The 22,527-nt window shown below is 47.0% G+C and overlaps 1 protein-coding gene across 3 annotated transcripts in view; it reads right to left on the reverse strand.

Annotated features, from left to right (window-relative positions):
* The window catches only part of COL5A1 (collagen type V alpha 1 chain), a 143,135-nt gene that overhangs the window by 96,633 nt on the left and 23,975 nt on the right, over positions 1-22,527 (reverse strand). For all 3 annotated transcript variants that reach the window (XM_071765701.1, XM_071765703.1, XM_071765702.1), the window contains exons 2-4: positions 12,041-12,208; positions 5,076-5,289; positions 4,294-4,456 (exon numbers count right to left, since the gene is read on the reverse strand). In XM_071765701.1, the coding sequence (XP_071621802.1) occupies positions 4,294-4,456; positions 5,076-5,289; positions 12,041-12,208 (545 nt within the window). The remainder of the gene's footprint in view (positions 1-4,293; positions 4,457-5,075; positions 5,290-12,040; positions 12,209-22,527) is intronic.

Consider the following 22,527-nt stretch of genomic DNA (forward strand, 5'->3'; position numbering starts at 1 on the left):
ACTGATTTAATCTGCAGCAACAGGCACTGCCTCAAACCAACATTATTTCCAGAGGGTCAAAACACCAGGTACCTCATGGGAAAAGCCTGCAAAATTTTAAAGAGATGAAGCAAAATTCATTTACACCAAGTATATTCCCTTGTTACCAAGGTACCCTTCAGCAGTTTTACCAAAACCTACTTTTTTTTAACCTATACCCACCCCACAATTTTAAGGACTTTTAGCACAGCCCTTCCCAGCACAGACTCAGATATCTGAGTCTTCTTCTGCCAGACCAGAAAATAAAATCTCCAGCAGCAATACAGAAGTCATGACCCATCTGGGACTTTGGACACATTTCATTTAGTTCCTCATCTGTAGGTTCTGGTCCACAGAACCCTAAGCACTGAAGCAGGATGGGGCCACACACTGCTGCAGAACCCAAACACCTCTGGGGTGACACCAGACCCTTCAAAAGATCATTGCCAAGGGGTTAAATTCACCTAATCCAGCCCTAACCTGCTCCAGCCATTCTGCAGCACTTCCCATTCCTAAAGATCCAGCTGTGGGCTATGGGATTTCCCCAGGATGGGAACTCAGCACCAGAGACTGAACTTGGTTGCATCTGCTCCATCTGCAAAACCAAAAGGATTTCCTCAGCCCAGAACCTCCTGCCCTGCTTTGCCACCAGAGCACCAGGGCACAGGGCAGGGTGGGAAGAGCATCCCATGGGGAGATGCCCTCTGCAGGGTCCTGGGACATTGGGACTGAATGGATGGGGTTAAACAGGTCAAAGCCTTGCCAGGAGCTGTTTGGGGGTAGGAGGGAGAAAACATTTGAGTTGCATTGCTCACCCTGATGGGAAGAGCAAACCCCAGCAAGATGAGTGCTGACCCCTGAACCCAGCGAGGAGTTGTGTATGGAGCAGAAATTCCTGGGCATGAGCATCTTCTGAGGAAAATCCCAGAAGAAATCCCACAAAAGAGCTTCCAAAGAGCCCATAGAGATGGTACAATATGCAACAGAAGTGAGACTACAGCAAAGTGCTCAGCACAAGTTACCTGGGATCAGCAGAGAGGTTTTAGGGATCAGCAAACTGCTGCCAGCAGAGGTGGCCTCACACCTGATGTTCCCCACACCAGGACTGATGGGATCCTGCACAAAAGCTGCCACCCCAATGGATGGTGATGGGCACCCAACAGGGAGCTCCTGGAGAGGCCAGCACAGCCCCAGGACACTTTGGAAAAGCCTCCTTGGGATTCAGGCAGAAATTGCTTGGCTTTCTGGGAGCTTTTCCCAAACTTCATCCTCAGTTCCTAACACTTAACCACCAGACTGTGCTAAGAAAATGGTTTCTAATGTACAGTTTTTTAAAAAGCATCAAAGAAACAGTTAATCCCTCTAAAAATGAGATGTCTCCACGTGCCTTCTGATTTCCCCCCACTGCTGCTGCCACCCCAGGACCTCTCTTCCCTACAGCCTGTGAGCAGAAAGTCTTTATCCTGCACCCTGTTTCTTTTCTCCTTCCCTTTGCTGTCTCCCAGCCTCCTCCTCCCAGGCCCAGCAGGAACCCAGCTGCCACTTCCCAACCCCAGCACCAGACCCTGTCCCTCAGAGTTGGAAAACTTGGGTTTGGGACAACAGCTCAGCACAAAACTCACTTGTAACAACCTGGGCTCTGGGCTTGGCCCCTTTTCAAACCTCGCTGGCATCCCCCCAGCTGCACAGAGATCCACAGAGCCTCCCAGCTAATTGAATTTTAATGAGGGGAAGTCATTTTTCCACTGGTAGAATGGTGGGCTTGGGAATTATTTTGAAATCCCTCCACCTTTTCCAGGGTTTTTCTGCAGCAGGGTGCAAGCAAGGAACTCCCCACTCGGGCACCTGCCTGATGCTCCTCTCACCCCCAACCCCATCCAACCCTGGAGCTTCAAGAATTTTTTGCTTTAAAACCAAAACATGGTTGGGTTTTATTTGATTCTAGTCCTAGCAAGGAGGATATGAAATTCCCACTGCTTACAGTGCTCAGTGTTGAGCCACAGCCTGTCCCAGCCCTGCCTTCCACCCCCATCCCAGCTAACTGGATTATTTTAAATTTCCAGGAGAAAAAACCAACAGCAAACATGGAATAGCCACACAGCTCCACGGAAAACACCAGGGAACATCTTGTTAGCTGAGGGCTGCAGTTGCCTACAGGTCAGCAGCAGCTTCATGTCATCAGTCTGAATTCAGCCCAGAAATTATCAGCTTTCCAAGAATACATAACTAACTGTTTACACCCAGTTCTCATTGTTCTCAGCCCCAGTTTTCCCTCTCCAGTTTCTTTAGGCTTGCAGAAAGGAGAAAAGGAGGGGCCAGAGGAAATGAAGTTGCTGAGATATGAAGGAAATTAGGTTATAGTCCACTGCCTTCATGAAACCTATTAATTACATCCAGTTTAAAGCTGCTGGTATCTTGATTAGTGTGTGTGGATACACTGAAAACCCCCTTTGACTGAGTAGGACAAAAGAAAAAAGGACAAGTATTAGAACTGGGGTGGTTTGAGATCCATGTGGCATGTTGTAAAACAGAGGGGAAAAAAAACCAAACCAACTAAATGTCCAGTTTTCAATTAGTGATGTTCCTGTAGCTGCATTTCATACCCAGAGCAGGCTGAAGGCTCCAGGGCAGGGGAAAAATTTGCTTCCTCTTTAGTCCACCTCCCAAGATCAAGGCAATTTCATAAAGCCCTGAGCTTCCACCCCTGGGTAAGTCCTTTTCAGCAAGGATGCTGGGGCCAGTCCCATGGAAAGGCCACTGTCACCCACAAATCTCTGTTCCCCTGCAGAGGAGTCAGCAGCCTGAGCACAAAGCTCCCAAGGGAACTCAAGCTTCAGAGGCAGAGATGGAAACTGTCACTTTACAGAATGAAAGTTGTCTAAAGTGTAGGTTTTTCATCCAGTTTGGGTGCAGGATATTTAAGGGGATCCAGTAGATCCCTGGGTGCAGCAGCTCCCCAGGAAATCTCACCCCTTTATGGAGCAATTCCACTGAAAATCCAGCATCCAGCACAACTGCTGCCATCGTTGGCAGAACACCCAATGCTTGCAAAAGACACTCCAGTGCCCACTAAGCCCAGCTTTTACTTTCCATTTTAATTGTCAAACTTCCCAGGGAATGGCTATTAATTTAATCCAAGTTAGAGATTCAGCTCCAATTCTTTAACTGGGATTTTGGCAGCACCCTTCAGCCCGTGCATTCCTGCTCTGTTTATGCATCAGCCCAGCTCCCAGATGTTGGTAATGTTAAACAGACTGGAACTTTCCTTCCCAGTGACAGCAAAATGGAGATGAGAGCTGGCTTCACTTCAGCTCTAATTATCCCCCCCAGGAGATGTTCCCCAGCCCTTTGCTGGCTTGGGGAGGCCCGGGAGATCCAGCTCTTCCTCCCCAGAAATGCAATCAAAGGAAGGAGATGGAGATCACTAGGTCTTAGTTTACACTCTGTTGCACTGGAGCTGATGTCAGGGAAGCAATTCCAGCTCAGCAGAAGGATCAGGGACATGATTCTCCTGCAGATGAAAGCCTCACAAGTGCAGCAGAGCAGAGGAGCTGAGGTTGCTAGGGGAGTGCATCTATTAAAGTAGCTGCTGAACTATGGGGAGAACTTCTGCCATATGCACCTTGCCTGTAAATAAGCCTCTGGCTCTCTGCTTCAAGCTGAATAGCTCATGGGAACATGCCACCCATCATGATTTCAGTTTGCTCTTCAAAAGCAGCCACTGTGGGAGAGGTGACAGGGCTGCCACCAAAGCTGCTGAGGAGAGGCCCCCCATGTCATGGTGCAAGAAACCAAGAATCAGTGGCTCAGACATGGGAAAGGAGCAAATTCCTATAGCCCCAGAGTGAGCTGGGACTTGTAAGGGACCAGCTTTCCTCAGCCTTCATTTACCACCTTGCAACTTTAGCTGTCATAACACAGAGATGAATTAAACCCTGGGAGCCCAGAGCACAAGAGCTGCAGATGCACAAAATCCCAGTGCAGGGGTTGGTTCAGCAAGGGCACGGAGGCAGAGAAGCAGAGAAGCTCCCTCCAAGTCATCTGGCCCACCCTTTCCATCATTACAGATGTATTATTATTATTTCCATCATTACAGAAACTATTTCTTTAGCTGAAACACAAGCTTTTAAAAAAAATTAATAATTACATCCAGAGTTCTACTATGCAAAACTCCAAGAAAAGTTTCAAAAACGAGCTGTAAATTCCCCATCAACCCAGGACCCAGCTCATCAGCTGTGTGGAACATCTCCAGAGCTGCTCCCTGCCATGACTTACCTCAAAGACTTCCTCATCCAGTATCCTTGTTCCAAAGACAATGATGCCATTGACATCGATGATGGGATGGTCGCTGCGATCCAAGAACTTGCTGATCTTCTTTTTACAGTCCAAAATCAAGGTGACATTTTTCTTCTGCACACTGAGAGCTACTCTGTGCCACCTGAAAGAAACACAGTCCCCCAGTGTGTTAGAGGCTTTCAAGGACAAGTTTAATGACTGCATGGGAGAGAAAACTTCATAAACCGATGTTCTAGAGACTTCCGTGCCACTCATTATCTACAGGCACAGGAAAATCCTGCTTGGGGAGACCCTAAAAGATTTCATTTGAAATTGGCTGTACTGACAGATGATGCTGTTCCACTTCTCAGCCCTTCAGTGTCAGTTCTGACCTCAACAAGGGGCAGAGAAAAAAAAAAATAACCCACTATGCTAGGTCCCTGGCTATCCCCCTTTTCCACCCTCCTCATATCCTGCAAAAGACACAGTGGGGCTTTCATAAGACTTATTTTTTTGGGGTCTTTTGCAGCCAAAGCCAAGAGTCCTGACACAATCAGTGTCAGCCAGTTTGCACCAAATGATGTGGGATTCCCACTTTTTAGTCACCTAAGGGTGAAGCTCAAGGATGGGACAACTTGGCAGAACCCCAAAGGCTGTATATGCATTTATAGGTATAGATAAATATAACTCCTATTTCACACAACATTCAACATGCTGCTATTGATAATAAACAATGTACTGGGTTGTTTTTTTTTTTCCTTCGTGCACAAAATTTCACTTACTTGCCATCTGCTAGGTTAATGCCTCTAAAGAGAGGATAGTCTTCTGGGCCTGGTTTTCCTGTATGGTCTTCATACAGGAATACAGGAGATCTACCCATCTCCACACCAATTTGCTGGATCCCTTGCTCATTGTAAATTGAGATCAAGAAGGACTGACCTCCTTTCTTCGCTTTTACAGTGGTTAGAATGGAGAAGTCCTCTGGGAATGGGGAAGCTGGAGTGGAAAAGCAAAGAGGTAAGTCAGGTTTCCTTGAAAATTAACCCCTCCAGAAAGAGTCCTCTTGTCTAATGACCCATTGCTGGTTTATCCCTCCAGATGTGTGCACTTTAGCTCTTAAATTCCCACTTGGCAGCACCTTAGTTGCCAGGTGAAGATGTGGATTTCCCCAAAAGCCTCTTGGGATGTGGGGTTGGGATGGGCTGCAACCTAAAGCAAAGTGCACCAGAGTAAAGCCAGTGGAAAGCAGCATCCTCCAGGGGCTGCCCACTCTCCTGGCACATTGGAAACTCAAGCAGAGAACTGAGGATTGTTCATTTATGATCAGAAAACCTTTTTCCAGCCCTTACTCCAATCTCTCCCAGAGCCAAAAAGCTCCCCCACAACTGAACCTGCAAGCAAAGGATGGTGAAGGGCGTCCCATTTGGGGATGAGACCACAGAGCTAGAAAACCAGAGTTTCAAAAAAAAGTTATTTTGAATCTGTGTTATTTACACCTAACCCTTCCTTAGTGTGCCCTAGAGGTTTTGCTTGGTTTTTTTTTTTTTTTTCTTTAGGAGCTGAATCAGAAATCTTGTTTCATTCATGAGGTCTCCAAGTTAACTTAGGATGTCAGAGGGAGAGAGGAAATGAAGCATCCCCTGCCAGTCAGGCACACACTGCACTGAAGTTCTAAGGGATTAGGAAAATTGCATCAAGTTTTGTCTATTCCAGATGAGAACAGAGCATTTTGTGGCTTTGGCTTCCAGGGTTGGTGCAGACAAAATCCAAAACCAGAACTAAATCTGGCAATCAGTAGGAGGCTCTAATTTGTCTGCGTGTTAAAAAGCATCTGACAGATTCCATAGCTTTTTTTCCACTCAGGAAAGCATCTGGGTCTCATCTCTAGTGATTCCTGTCTGGAATTGGGAGGGTTAAAGCCATTACAACATGTCATAGGTATGGTCAGCACAGAGGCAAAGCTCTCTGCAGGGGAAGAGTCAACACCAAATCCTTCCCAGCCACACCAGGACCAGGCTGCAACTTCCCCATGGGGGTTTTTACTGTTCAGACAGAAATGAGGAGCCCAACCTGAAAAGCCTGGACACACATCCCAAAGAGAACACCTTAAAACCCACCAGAAACATTAATAGAGGAGCTTTCTTAAGTTATTAAGATGTGACCTAGTGACACAGAGGGGACCTGCAGGTCATGGGGGATGGGACCTCCTGAGATGCTGCCCTGCAGCAGTGGGAACACTTGCAGGGGTTCTTCCCTTTAAGGTCCAGGCTTTCAAAAACAAGGATCACATTGTGCCTCCAGGTATCTGCTTGGGAAATCTTAAACCCTGGCAGAGCAAAGTGTAAAGAGTAAAGCCCCAAGCCAGGCACCCCGGGGTGTGTGCACTGGGACCAGCTGGGGGGGTGCCAGGGAAGGGCACAGCACAATGGAGCCATTTTTAAACTACAGATCCATAGTCATATAAAAAACACACCAAAAACGTCAAGCTCCATGCCCATAAGCTTCAGAAAGATTTTCTTCATCCCTTCAAGATTTTTTTTTTTTTTAGGTGGTATCCCACCCCATGTATATGGGATTTTGTCCCAGGGAGGGGACTGGGAATACAAGAATGGGAAATTCTTCCAATCACAGCAAAGTCAGCAAGTTCAAAAGCAAAGAGGCCATGAGTTCACCCTCTCCTCTTCTACTTGGGACTTTCTTTAACTTTTATCACCATGCCAGTGGTTAAAGTGTGTCTAGCAGCCTAACCCAGGGCCCTTGCAGCCAGGAGGTTGGCCATAAAAACCCAACACTGCTCCAGTTTGTGCAAACCAAGTGGGACATCTGAGGGTACCTGGAAACCTACATCTTGTTTGCACCCTGTTAATACCTCTCACCTGACTTGAACAACTCTGGAAAGAAGCACAAAGCAGTATTTCTGAAGGGAGGGCTCACAGGTGGTAGTTAAATGCCATGATTATAGCCTCATTTCCCCCTAGGACACAGAACCAGATACTTGGCAGAGGCAAATATGGGATGCTTGTGTCTCCCATAGGATGCAGGGAGCTGTATCTCCCTCCTGCTGTATCCAAATCCTCCTGCAGCACTGAATCAAGCCCATACACCCTCCTGGTTCCAATTACAGGCCAGAGTTTTGGGCCTTTTATGTAAAACAGTTCACATCCAAAATTTCATTATGAACCCACAATACAGCACCTTTCAACTTGGACAAGCTGCCAACTCATTAAAAAGCTGCTTTTAATTTTTTTTCATTATTATTAAAATGTCTCCATGGTGACGTGAGAGTTTCTCAACCCAAATAACCATAATGGATGAATTATAGCTGACATTACTCTGGTACTGCTCTGCTGGCCTGGCAAAACAACAATGCCCTCACTGTCACAGCTAGAAATGACCCAGGCTATTAAATAATGTATGAAAATCCATCCCCACAGACAGCAATACTAATAAATACATCATCATAAATATATGAAGCACACAGAAATTGACCCAAATCCCCTTCAAGACAATGGAAACACCCCCCTGACAATGGGTTCAGGATTAAGCCCTGATATTCATTCACTTCTTGAAACAAACTCATGCTGGGAGATGCTGCACATCCATCTCTTCACTTAATACCATGGCACCAGGGCTGAACTTGGCTCAGCATTGCTCTTTTACCCCAAATCCTTTCAAACTCCCATGGAAAAGAGCCAAGGGAGGCCAGGATGGACAGAGATGTCCCCATCCTACACAGCTCCCCACCTGCCAGTGTTTTCAGCTTCATTCCAGCAGATGAAATCTGTGCTGAGCCTCAGGATGGGAGGGAGTGGAGTCAGGCTGAGGAATTTTTTTTTTCCTCCTGACCATCATGACCAGGGATGAAAGGTTCTGGTGCAACCTCATGGTATAACAAAATAGGGACAGCTGGGACCAATTCCTAACCCAGATCCTGCAGGTGTATCCAAATACAGCTTAACATAGAGTCCCACAAGTGATCTGGAAAGGCTAAAAAGTTGGTTAAGGAGAAAAAAATAATAAAATATCAAAAATAGCCAGCTGCTCCAGTTGCTGACAAACAGAAAGTGGATCTGTAGTGTCAGCTTTCCAGAGCTTGGAAAACTCTTGTGTTGTCTCATTTCCAGAGCCACTTTTCAAAGGAAAACAGCAGCATCACCAACTTCTGGCCTTTTTGTTCCTCTAAGACGACTCACTTTACTTTTGGAATGACTGTTCAAGCTACAACAGAGATTTTTTTGAGCTCTTAAATACATATGCAGACACCCACATGCAGTGTGGAGAATACAGAGTTTGCTAGAAGAATGCAAATGACATCTTCCTGGCTGCCACTGTAAACTTTGCCTTTCTTGCCTCTGCTGGAAGAACATGGGGTTGCTGGGAAGCAGAACTTATTTAAGGAGCAAGGACAAAGAGCATCTCAGATTTTCTCACTCTCGTGGGCTTGAAGCACAGACAAGCTTTCAGATGTATATATATATATATTTATATATAGTCTTGCTTTGCTGGCTGTGGAAGCAGAATGCAAAGCCCATAAATTTCCCCTCTTAAAAGCACTGACTCCTAACTAACCCAAAATATTATGTACAGCACACGTTTGCCTTGGGTGCTCTGTAGCAGAGAGGGGAAGTTCTGCTGCAACCCATCCACCTGCTGGACTGAAGTGACTCAAACCACATTTCCCCTGGTACAAGACATGACTGGGATGTCTTTATCTCCTCTCTCCCTTGGATGTCTTTATCTCCTCTCTCCATTTGGTGGTGTGAGCTGAAGTCACCTCTAGCTATGGAGAGGCACTGGGAAAACATCTCTTGAGCTGATGAAAAGCACTGGGGGTTTCTCTACTCTTCCCTTCCTAATTCCTGAGCCAGGAGCAGAACACTCACTGACTCCAAGTCTCCAGAGCTGCCTCCATCACCCTCTGGTTGTCCAGATGATGAAATGATTGGAAAGTTGCTTGGTGATCCCATCCAGATATCACCCAAGGAAGACAGCAGATACAACCCTAAAACTCAATGAGGACACAGAAGTTGTAAGGGGGGGACAAAAGCAAAAGAGTCTCCTATGATGCCAAGTTCTGTCCTGGGAGCAGAGTTCAGCTCTTCACGCTGACTTCTTGGGCCTTTGCTAAGTGGAACCATCCAGTCTCCTTGCTGCTTTAATTAACCAGAATACTCCAACTTGGGGTTTAGATCTTCAGGATCACCACTGTTTGCTGATTTCCATAACACAAAGGCAATCAGGTAAGACTTCAGCAGCTTCTGGAAAGCCCCTGAATCCCCTACAGTTGTATATTCCAAACTGGAACCATTTCCTTTGAGGACCTCTAAGCCTGGAGGTACCAGCTGGGCCAAAACTTTGAGTTGCTTCAGGTACATGGAAAGAGCACATGAAAGTGATTAAAAGCAGATTGGTTGGGTTGAGCCTTGGGACAGAAAGCTGGATGGGCTCAGGGACCACTGAATGGTATCTCTCGGATGAACATTTCCCATATCCAGGCGACCTACAGTCAGACAGGACTGTCCTGCCCTGGGCAACAATAAAGACAAGGTTTATTCTGCACTGCTGTAGACTATGAGACAGGATTTTAGGCAGTGGAACAGGACTCTGGGCAAGGGAACGGGACTTCGGGCAAGGGAACAGGATTTTGGACAAAGGAACACAATTTTGGGCAAAGGAACAGGACATCAGGCAAGGGAACAGGACTTCGGGCAAGGGAACAGGATTTTGGGCAAGGGAACAGGACTTTGGGCAAAGGAACAGGACTTTGGGCAAGGGAACAGGACTTTGGGCAAGGGAACAGGACATTGGGCAAAACTGAGCAGCTCCTTTCACAAGGTTGACCCTAGAGAGCCACCTGCCAGCAGCTCTCACCTTGGTGTCAGGCTCTCAGTTTGTGTGCAAGGCAGAGGTTCAGCTCCTGCTCACCCCAGATTAAACACAATTCTCCTGCTCACTGTCACAGCAGGGCACTAATGAAGTCTGGAGATAACCTGGGTGATGAAGGAAACTGAAGGACTCAAGCACATCACCAGCCCAGCCTCCAAGCCCTCATTTAAGCCCTTGACAAGCTGGGTCTGATAGACACAGGTTGGTAATTAAAAACCTCACTGGTTGTGGCATGCCACATTACCTCTGATTTAGCCAATGCGTTTGGTATCATTAATGCTCTCCCAGGCACCTAAAGCAGAAGGTGTGTGTGTCCATCTGCCTGGCCCAGCAGTCACCTACACAGATGAGTTACAGGCAGGGCCTTCTGCCTCACTGAAGAGGAGCCAGCAGTGTGCCCAGGTGGCCAAGAAGGCCAATGGCATCCTGGGCTGGCTCAGGAACAGCGTGGCCAGCAGGTCCAGGGAAGGGATTCTGCCCCTGTGCTCAGCTCTGGGGAGGCCACAGCTTGAGTCCTGTGTCCAGTTCTGGGCCCCTCAGCTCAGGAAGGAGATTGAGGTGCTGGAGCAGGTCCAGAGAAGAGCAAGGAGGCTGGGAAGGGATCCAGCACAAGTCCTGTGAGGAAGGGCTGAGGGAGCTGGGGGTGTTGAGGCTGGAGAAGAGGAGGCTCAGGGGAGACCTCATCACTCTCTCCAACTCCCTGAAAGGAGGATGGAGCCAGGGGGGGGTTGGGCAGATATCAGTGGGACAAGAGGGCATGGACTAAAGAATTTTTTCCTAATATCCAACCTAAACCTCCCCTGGCAGAGCTTCAGCTGAAGCTCTGCCAGGGGAGGTTTAGGTTGGATATTAGGAAAGAATTTCTTTCTGGAGAGGGTGATCAGGCATTGGAATGGGCTGCCCAGGGAAGGGGTGGATTCTCCATCCCTGGAGATATTTCAAAAGAGCCTGGATGTGGCACTCAGTGCCATGGGCTGGGAACCACGGGGGGAGTGGAGCAAGGGTTGGACTTGGTGAGCTCTGAGGTCCCTTCCAACCCAGCCCATTCTATGATTCTATGATTGCTGAACCTTCCTATACAAAGACATTTTCCTCCCCAAGCCCCCCAAATCCTCCCATGCCTGCTCCCAGCATCACATCAAACAGGGATCCAGGCTCCTCTACAGCTTTGGGATCGTGGCTCCACGTTCAAGACTGAAAGCTCTCAGTAGTTTGGGTCCATGTGTCCAGGCTTTTTTTTTACAACCCCATTTTCAAGTATTTATTGGCTTGAAAAATTTAAAATCCCCACTGTGTGCCAAAGACAGGTCAGTGGCCCCCGTGCTCCTACAGGGCTCTGTGAACTCTTGCTGCCTTCTCTAATGAACCTCCAATGTCTTCAAACAGCTTTTCCTGGGACATCTGTTCTTGTGGGGCAGTCCATTATTTTTATCTGGTGATTATTTGTGTAATGAGAGACACCCCAGCCCCAGCCTCAGCCCCCACTGTGCTTGGCACTCCCCAAACACAGAACAAACTGGGGGCTGTGCTCCTTTGCATCTTTCAGCTCTCCCTCCCCAGCTGGGTGGCACGGTGACAAGGAGACAGAAAAAACTTTCTAATATAAGGAGGGACCAGATGTAGGCATTGGTCACATCTGCAGGGAAAGAGCAGCTTCCTCCCATGGGATCTGAGGGCTGGAAATTTGCAGCCCCTTGGAAGAGCAGCATCACTCCCTGCAAGGAGACTTGGACCATCAAGGAATTATTACACAGCACCCTGGATGTGCAGAACCTGAGAAAAGGGTCAGATATTTCCACCTAACAAGCAAATAAATAAATAAATATAAAAATAAAAATAAAAAAATAAGCTGGGGACTCACCAGGATACAGCTGCTTTGTGGGTGCACTAAGCTGAGCATCTTTTGTTACTCTGTAAGCCACATCTGCTTCTTTTGAAGATCTTCTGCTTGTGCAAAACCCTGTTGTTTTTGTTATACCATCGGGTAAATTGTGAAAATCTAACACCTTCAAGAGGTCTGCAGGTTCAGCTGTAAGAAGAAAAAAAAAAAAAAGAATTAGCAGGCAGCAAGACTGGCATTTGCCAAGATCCAAGTCCTTGTTGGCCTGCCTCACACCAATCATTCATCACAATTTTAAAACAGATGAAAAAAAAAGAATTTTAAGAACAGATGAAATGTTTTCAATACATCTGCATATACAATATAAACACAATACAAATACAATATAAATACCAGCTTCAAAGCTGGGACTGATTCATGGCAGAGAGGAACAGCTGAGCAGTGGTGTGCAGGAGGGCAGAAGGCAGAATATAATTCTCATTATATAATATATATATTTATATTCTCATTACTTATAGGAGTTGTATGTTCTGGATGTTATCATCCAGTCTCCATCATTCAAGCACATCCTGAGGATTAAGCATTAGACAGAAAATTAATTATATGAAAGGCCTTAAATGAAGAAGTAGCCATTACACCCATGCAAACATTTCAATTTTTTTCCTTAATTTACTTGAGAAAAAAAAATTGCTTTGGAACAAATACCTGAGCAAGATCCCCAGGGAATTACACACACCATGCAAAGCCACCACCTGTAAATTCACACTTCAGACCCACGAGCTGAGTCTGTCTTTGCCCCAGACATTAAAATAGTTAACGGAGAGCACTTGCCTGACACCCACTTCTCCCCACACCAGCCAAGTTGGGGCTGGTTCACCTCCAGATGTCTTTAGAACACCAATTAAATAATGCAAATGATGTCTCATTAACTCCCTAATCTGATCCTGCTCGTGTCAAGCGAGATGGCATCTCCAGAAGTGGAATAACCAGATCTGACTCGAAATGCTTAAAAGAAATTATTTTGAATTTTGACTCCACACTTGGAGCAAAATGCTGTCAGAAAGATGAACCACCCAGACTCCAACAACCCCAGCAGTGCCCAGAGCAGATGACAGTTTGCTTTAGCCTTGCTTGGACAATGTAACCCAGCTGCATTCTTTTGCCACTTGAGCCATTATTTTCCCTGAAGAGTGAGATCGTTCAGATCCTCCAGGCCTGCCTTGCATTAGACACTCTGCTGTTTGCAATGATCCAGCAGATAAACCCCCTGGGCTGCCTGCCCCACTTTCCAGCAGCTTCTCAGGGCATTTCACCACTCTGCATGGCTGCAAAGCTTATTTCCAGCTCACAGAACTGTCACAGACAGCCCAGCTGCCTTCAAGAATGTGTGGCATCACTGCTACTGGAAAAAAAAAACAACAAAATAAACAAACAAAAAAAAAGGTCAGACCTCCCAAAGGGCAGGAAAATAACACAGGGGGAAAAAAAAACTAATATTGGCCTCAGGGTGGTATCCAGCATCTTGCTTGAAAAGCTAGAGGAAAGAGAGGGAGATTTGCAAGGGATTTGCCATGACCATGTGCAACACCCCAGCAATGGAAAAAAAAAAAAAAAAAAGCACAAACAGATCTCTCACAATATTAAAACGTTTTGGTTACCAAGAAGACCAGCTTAATATTTGCATGGAAAATTCACATACATTGTTTTTACAAGTTTCCAGGGTCCTGAGAAGCTGGGCTCTCAGTGAGGGATTACAAACAGATGCCAAAGCCAAGAGTGCAGCTGATAAACCAGCTGAGAGAGCCTGGCCCAGGCAGCACCCAGCTGGGTCTTTCCTCTTCTCTGTCACCCTTGGGAGACAGCACAGGGATGCCACACATTTCTCTGAGCTGTCCCTGCCACGGCCTTTTCCCTTGGTTTATTTCCTGTAGAAGCATCAGCATCCAACACAGCTCCATAAAATAACACCCCAGCTCCAGCCAGCCCTCCAGTTACCACCCTGTGCTCCACAAGATTGGGATCAGCCAGCTCTGGAGCTGCCTCCAGCACTGATTTAGGGAGAAGGGGAAAAAAGGCAAAGGCAAGGGGGAGGGGATGGGAATTCCAGAGTCCTGACATCAGCCCAGTCCTCATCCTGGCTGCAGGGGGGATTGGAGCCCCACTCACATCTCTGGGCATAAAGCACCCCACGGAGAGCTGGGGGGTCTGCAGGACCAGAAAGCTCCTCAGAAGGATCAATCCATCATCCCAAAGCTCTGCTGCTTTGGGACAAAACTCTGTGACCATCGTGTCCTTTGGCAAGGGACCCCTGGGAGTCACCTGGGAGGAAAGAAAAATATGGTGCTGGGCTGTCCCCCTGAGTTAAATGCTGCTCCTGGTCATCACCTCAGAGCTCGAGCTGGGCAGGGATGGGCAGGATGGAGCTGTACCATGGAACCAGATGACTGAACCAGCTCTGGGTATTATTAACACACTGACACCAATTGCAAGCCACATGGCAACCACTTGCCCAAAGCTTCTGCAAGGGTGAAGGGAGCTGGACCTCCTCCAGAACAAGCAGCCAGGGCTCCAGAACCTGCCCAGAGCCCTCTGAGCAAGCTCCAGCCATCCTCAGAGCAGCTCTTTTTATCTGCAAAGCACCTTCCTCCAACATTCACCTTCCCTATGAAGATCCTTGATAAATCCATAACTGCAATGGGTGAGGTCCAAGCCAGGGATTAAATAACAGCACAAATAAGCTGCAAAGCATGGAGGTAACCAGCAGGAGAGGAAACAACCTCTGTTCACACATGTGCACAAGTGTAGGCATCACCTCTCTGGCTCCTGGAAATCCAAGGGGAGGTGAGGAGGCAGCTGAAGCCCCACAGACCACTCGTGTCACACTTCATCACTAAGGGCATTGGTCTGAACAGGACTTCAGCAGCATGAAAGCCTCCAGCTCTTTTCCAGAAAGATGAGCTTCACACAGGAGCAGCTCTTATTCCTGCCCAGCCAATGGGTTTATTTATTTCTCCTTGATTTTCCAGCCAAATCCAAACTCAGCAGTCTCCTGTTTGGGGCTCTGACAGCACCATGTGCAGCAGGACAGAGACCAGACTGACCAAATCAGGCCCTACAGGGTATTCCTTACAAGCTTGGCCTTCATCCAAGAACTGAATTAGCTCTTCTATGAAAGCTTTTTATATTTATTTTTTTTTAACTTGCTCTTTATGAATAACATCACTATGCAGCATTACACACAGGATCATTCTTTCACTCGAGGGTTCCCCAAAGACACTTGCAGCTCCATCCCTGCTGCCCTTGGCAATGTACCCCAGGACACACAGGCAAACCCTAGACAGCCAAAATTAGACCAAAATCAAACCAGAGGCTGCCCCAAAAGCTTGCACCCAGCAGCATGTAAAGTCCTCAAACACAGCCAAAAAGGAGAATTATTTCCCATTTTATCAGAGATGAATGACTTGCTGATCAACCAACAGAGGCAAAAGGAGGAATTAAATCCCTGATTTCTCTATGTCTGACCAAAGCTTTCACTACAAGACCAATCCTTCTGTGTTAAACTGATTCCTGATGAATTAATTAACCTGCTAAAACCTGGGTTAGAGCCAGTTTATATTAAGTTTATAACTCCATCCCCACTTGGCAGTGGCCAACAGCCACTATCTTACACATCAATAATAAAGCAAATCAGGCAGCAGTTATTATTGAAATGAAATTGAAACTCCAGCCAAACCAAGGTCAGAATAAACCCTGTTCTGCCACTCCTGACCAGAGCCAAACTGCCTGCTTGGACTCAGCTGTGGGCTGCAGAGGCAGAAATATCCCCAAAAGGACCCCAGAGCATCATCAGCATCCTAAGGTATTGGAGTACACTGGATGCCAAGCAAACCCCATGTCCCAGTGTGGTCAGGTTGTTCATCCCTGTCTGTTCTTAAAAGAATGAATCAGCAGGAAAAAACCTTATTCCCCTCTCTCTCAAAAAAAAAAAAAAAAACCACCAAACCCAAAAACCCAAACCAAACCAAAAAAACCTCACACATAAACAAACAAACAAAAAAACAAAACCAAAATGAACCCAACCCAAAAAACCCAACCCAAAGCACTAAACCAAGCCAAGGACCCCATGGAAATGGTTTTATTGAAACTCAGCCTGAGATGGACCTGCAGCTTCTTTAGACCAGGCTGAAACTCTCAGCAGCATTTGCCAGAAGCCAATTAATCTTTGCCATATTTATGTCTGTAATAATCATTTTTAACCCCTGAAGCAAAGCTCTGGCCCCAAAACACTTTCCCAAGTGTCAGGACACACAAGTTGCTTCTGTGTTGTCTCTGCATTTCCAGTGTCTGAAAAATTCCCAAATGACAAAAAAACAACCTCAAAACAACTCTCCCTCCTGTCACGTCTCAAGGTCTTTAATCAAATCCTTATTCCCAAGGAAATCCAGGATGCTTAAACTTCCCACTGAGTGGAAGGCTGAAGGGTTGCAGCCTCGTAGTGCTGATGGATTTTACACCACAGCATTTTGGGGGGATGCAGCTCTCCCCATCAGGGTGAGATGAGCAGCTCCAACATGCACTGGTTAAAAAACAAACCCTGGAATTCAAAGGGAGGATGCTCTGGGTGCCAGTAAATTCCAAAGTTTAAATGTATTTATTTTCCCACCTACAAACCACTGTTCCTTCCTCTGAGGGTCTGGAGAAGCCACCTATCCACCAGTCACCAAAAAAAATTATTTCCCCCTCAGGGCAGCTCTATCTGAAACCCTCCAAATGAGCAGCACCTGGATCTACCCCTTCTCTTCACCCCTCTACCTGTGTCCCAGGGGATCTGCAGAGGATCCAGTACTTTGGGTACTGGTGAAAAGAAATCTGGTTTGCCTTTTTTCCACCTTGCCAAAATGGTCAGGAGGGCCCTGAAGATCTCGACGGAAGCTGAAAGGGTTTTAGCAGAGAAGTTTCAGAAACTAAAAATTGCACCCATGCCACCAGCACAGCCCAGGGAGACAAGAAAGCAGCTCTGGGACCAAAACTGGGCTCAGGAGCTCAAAGCCTCCCTCCTTTCACCACCTGCCAACCCTAAGGCACATCTGTAGCTCAGCCAATCTCATCTGACAACACTGAGGGTCCCTTCAGCATCTTCACTAAATACATTCCTAGAACTTAAGAGTCAAGAAAATCTCCCTTTTTCAACTTTTTCCCCACCAATACCCTTCAAAGAGGAAAAAAAACCCTCATTAGCATCATTAGACACAAATTTATGGTGAACAACTGACCAGCCATTGTATTACTGCAATAACTGAGATATCTGGGAGTCTGGAGAAGGGGTCACCATCCTGCAAGGGTGGAGAAGGAATTCTCTGTTTGGGTTTTGTAACAGCTAAAGGGCATTCAAAGACCTCCAGGACTTCATGACACAGCACTTAGTCCTACTACAGTTTATGTGCAATTATTGCCTAAGATTTGAGGTCGGAAGGTGAGGAATGAATAAGGATTTATGGTCCCAGCTCACACCAGGTGCCCTCTGCAATTTTATAATTTAATACATGACCCATCCTTCTGGGTACCTGTATCCAAGTCTCACATCACTAGTGAAAGGGGTTCACTGGGAAGCAAAGCCTTCCTATATGGAAAAGCCATAAAAAACCCAAACCAAACCAAACAAAAACAAAAAACAAAAACCAAAAAAAAACAACAAAAAAACCCAAAACCACCAAAACTTGCCATCTTATCCCACACCAAGCACTGCCAGTAAATAAGGATTTTTTCAAGAGTAGCATCTCCTTGAAAAGTATATGAAGCCCCACAGAGAAGAGGAAAGAAGAGTTTCAACAGAAAAAGCAACAAGATGCACTGCAAATAACCTGCCCACAATTATCAAGTGGCTTAAATTGACCCATTTTTCTTGCACCCAGGTTTCTGGTGGCATCCAGGCTGGTTTGAACTGGTTGCTCTACACCAACACAGGAGAGTGCCAGGTAACTCAGCAGACATGTGATAGATCCAATGCTTTCAGCTCTAATGAAACAAAGTTCAGTTATGCCACCACAGAACCTGTTCCTTAACATCCCCATCTTTCCTTTTTAAGCCAGAAAATGCCCAGTATTTGTGTTGTGAGGATGTTACAAGAAATGCCCCTCCAGGAGGGAGCAGAGTGTGCAAGGGGAAGGATGCTCCTTTCATTGCTTTTAGGGTTTCTCCCTCCCATCCTGTTGTCCAGAGGGTGAAATGGATGTCATGGCTTATCCTGGGAATTAAACACCAAGAGGTGAACACTCTGCTGGCAAGATCCATAAGAGACACCCCAAAGGCAGATGAGAAGTGGAAGCTGCTACATTAAGGATGTATTTTTATGGAACCTGGAGTCTCAGGACACACATGTGGGATTTCAACAGTTTCTACTCCTTAATCTAAACATTTTTCACCACTTTTGACCTCATAGCTGCAGCCCCTGGATAACTGACTAAGACAAGATGGCAAAGGCTAAAACAAAAGAGATAAAAAGCATATAAAGCTCCAGTTGCCATTGCTCAAGCATCCTTTGATTGGACTTAATGCAGCCCCTTAAATTCTTCCCCATCCCAGCAGCCCAATAAAACAAACTCATGTATCTGGACAAAGAGGGAAGGCATTTTAAAAAGGAGAGGGGAGGAATCTGAAATAGAGGACTGAAAATACAAAACTTTGCTCCCTAGGAAGGGGCACAATCCAGGAAAAATAATAAAAAAAAAAAAAAAAAAAAAAGGGGGGGGCTGGCTATGAAAGGGGTCAGATCCTCATCTGGTGCCCATCAGCTCCCTTCCAGTAGCTGCAACAGAGCTGTGTCAATTCACATTGCTCCAGATAGCCAAATATTTCACCAATGACTCATGTCATCCCCTTATGGGGTTTTTTAAAGGCCCAAATAGTCCCAACTCTGAACAAAGGAAACCATTATGCAGAGTCAGAGTCGAAAGATCGGATGCATAATCCCAAAAGGGAAAGAAAGAAACCCAGAGCTGATACTGGAGCAGCTCTGCAAGACTACATTGAATTCAAATAATCAAACAATCTTTGTTCCTTTGAGCATAAATCTCTTTCTTTAAAATAATCAATCATCTGGGTTTCTAACAAAGCCGTGGTGGTAGCAGCTGACAGCAAGCAAAGAGCAGGCTTTACCTCCACAGCACGTAATTAAACCACCCAAAAAAAAAAAAAATAATCTCTGCTGGAAATGCTGCACAAACCTTAAAGACACAACATACAGAAAGTGGGCAAATGTTCAGGGCTTTAAGGAAAAAAACCAAACCAGACTGTTCAAGAGCAGCAAATATTCTGTTTTCATGAACTGAGGATTTCAGATTCTCCTCTAATAGGGGAAAAAAACCAAAATACCAAAGCCCTTCAGGGCTGCTGAATATGGCTCTGGGAGGATGGGGATTGCTCAGCAGAGGAAAAGGGGTGCTAAGGGGTCAGATATGATGTGAGCTTTCATCTGACATGGGAGCAGCTCTGGCTGGGGTGATTCCTGCCCTGTGCCACCATGGGAGCCAGGCAGGGGCCAAGAGACACATTCATCATGGGGAAGATCAGGACAGCACCCAGGAGAGAGCCCACTACAGGGCTTCTGCCCCTTCCCAAGGAGCTGCTGACCCCCATTTCCCATGGGTACTGGGAAAAGGGGATGAACACAACCCAGAGCACAGGCAAAGGGCACTGGTGGGGTCCCCAGAAGGGCAGATCTGGGGGTGCAACCCAACACACAGCATCCCTTCCCCTGCTTGAATGGGTGATGCTGCCAGGGAGCTTGGCATTGGCTTTCACCCAAAAGCCAGTCCCAAGGTGGTCCAAAAATGGGTCCCAAAAAGGGGTCCCAGAGCACAACCTCTTCCTTCCCACCCCCTCCCTGCTGCAGCAAACCCTCCCCTCCAGAGGGAAGCACAAATCCTTTTAAGGCAGAGCCCAAATCCAACCCTCCCAACCCCACAGCCCACGTCAGCACAGCTGCTCAGTGTCCAAGGAGGTTTTTTTATGAGCCAGGAGGGTCAGAAGCATTCAGTGAATCACCAGCTTTGCAGTCACCCCCCTTGCCTCTGCTCACCCACTGGAGATGCCTCCCACACCACCCTGCCCATGGCCCCAGCCCAGCCAGGATCCAGGAGGAGCTTTTCCAATCCCCCCCCACCAGCTGAAGCAAGAATTTCTCTGGGTCACTGTGACATTTTGGCAAGTTTTCCAGCAGGAGTTTGATGACTGACAGGAGTCTTGCCCTTTAAAGAAAAAAAACTGAGGGTGAAGGGAGTCTGAAACTTCGTGTTATTAAAACTACTCACAGGCTCAGCAGATCTGCAAAAGGAAAGGGGGATGGAGCATGACTCCATCTTCTGAATGATTAACTGAGAGGTCTTAAGGAGAGCCCAGTTTTAGGAGCAGTTTCAGAAAGCCAGCAGCACAGGGCTGGGAGTTACAGAGCAGGCTCTTTCGTTCCCTCCAGCCCCATCCCTCTGCTTCCTTTCCTCTAAAAATCCCACTTTAAAACCCTTGCAAGGCTCCTGGATTAGCTCAGCCCCAGGGCAACCCATGGAGATGTACCAGCAGGAGCTGGAAATCACATCCAAAGAATCTGTCAGCTTCCCAAGCAAAACCTTGGCCCAGCCTTTTGGAAAGCAGCTTTGCAGGTAGAGCACTGAGGCTGAGACAAAAAAACCACGAGAAGTCCCTGACCTGCCAAGGGAACCTCACTTTTCTGCAGGAGGTGATGAGAAACCAGCAAACATCTGACCACAGGGCCCAGCTTGGTGACAGAGAGGATTTGGCCTGGTCCCAGGGCCACATCAGCATCACCTGGGGACCTGAGACCCCCTCCCCATGCCCAGGTAGCAACCCAACCAAGTCACAGCTCTCATTCCTAGTGGCAGCTTTAAGCAAAACATTATTTACTGTTTCTCCAAGTGTTCAGGACTTGGCCAGGCTTTCCAGGATGTCCACTTCCCATCCCAGTCCCTCTGTGCTGCCAGGGGATTCACACCTGAGCCAGGTCCAGCCAAGATGAAGGCTCCTGGCAGCTCTCAGGCTGGGGGAAAAGGGAAATTCAGCTTCTTGTCTTCACTCTAATGAGTACATCCTATTTCCAGACAATCTGGCACTTGGGCAGCATTCACATTTTTAAAGTGCTTTTTAACAACCAACCACTTCAGGCTCTTTATAAGATTGAATTAGGGCCTGATCTTGCAGCACATTCAAGTCACCAGAAGTTCTGCAACCTCTTTTATTGGGCTGCAGAGCAGTTACTGCTGCTGCAGGCAGCTCCAGAGCCACCATCTGCTCCAGCCCAGCACAGAGGGCACTTTTCTTCCTTCTGTGGGTACCCAAAGCTCCTTGGCACTGGACCAAGAAGAACAAGGACACAACCCTTGGATGAAACCAGGGAGACACGGATCAAGGCAGTGGCCACCTTTGCATGACATCTCTCTCCAAAACTCAACCCCCCCCCCCAAAAAAAAAAAACTTTGAGAGAGAGGAAAAAAAAAAAAAAAAAAAAGAGCAAACCAAATTCAATGTGCTGAGCTGTGGTTTTTAATTAGAGAGAAATATTTGCAACTCTCTGGAATATTTTATGGAGGTAACCATCTCACCACATCCCCAGGATGGGAATTGCAGCAGGCAGGATGAAGCCATCCTGTGCAGACACAGCCACCCCTTGCCCCCAGGAAGCCCCAACCCACCTATTTTGGATGCTTCCCAGCCCACACACATGCCAGGGAAGTTTGGGACCAGAACACATCCTGATCCAGGCTTTTTCCCCTCCCAAAGGCTGGAAGCATGGTGGATGCAGCCACATGGGGTGGCCAATGTCACAGCTCTTCTGGACACTGGGGCCACTTTTTAAATGCCTGCCAAGGGAAACAGGACCAGTGTCCCCATCCTGAGGGCAATCCCATGGATCATCTCCCTCCTCAGCATCTTCCAGCAGCACCCAGGGAAATCAGGGAGCAGCAGGGCTGGAGCTGCAAGGACACAGGGAACTAGAGATGCAGGCAGCATCTTCTATCAGCTAGACCAAAAAAAGAGGAAAAACCATCCTAAATGGACAAGCTTTAGGGGAACATTAGCCATTGTGGAATAATACCCATTCCACAGCCTCCCTAACAGCCATGCCCAGCCCTTTCATTCCTGTTGTGGTGCTGCAACCCTGAGTTTAATTAACCACATTAACACAAGCACCTGTGTAATTACAATCATTGCCATCACAGTAAACATCACAGCTACAATCAGGCTGCCAAGCAGCATCCCAGAACAAAGCCAAAACCAACCCACAACCCCCCACAGGGCTTTATTGCAGGCACTACCCCCAGTCCTGTGAGGGTATCACCCAGCTGGGAGGCTTCCAGGAGAGAGTATTGTAGGAGCTAGAAACTCATTTTCATGCACTGTGAGGGTTTCGTTGTCATTTTTTAATATTTCATTTCATAGATGTAAAAAAGCCCAGCCCTGAGTTATTTCCAGCACTGCTGTACACTGGAATATTCTGA

The sequence above is a fragment of the Heliangelus exortis genome, chromosome 22, assembly GCF_036169615.1.
Source record: "Heliangelus exortis chromosome 22, bHelExo1.hap1, whole genome shotgun sequence".
NCBI classification, from domain to species: Eukaryota; Metazoa; Chordata; class Aves; order Apodiformes; family Trochilidae; genus Heliangelus; species Heliangelus exortis.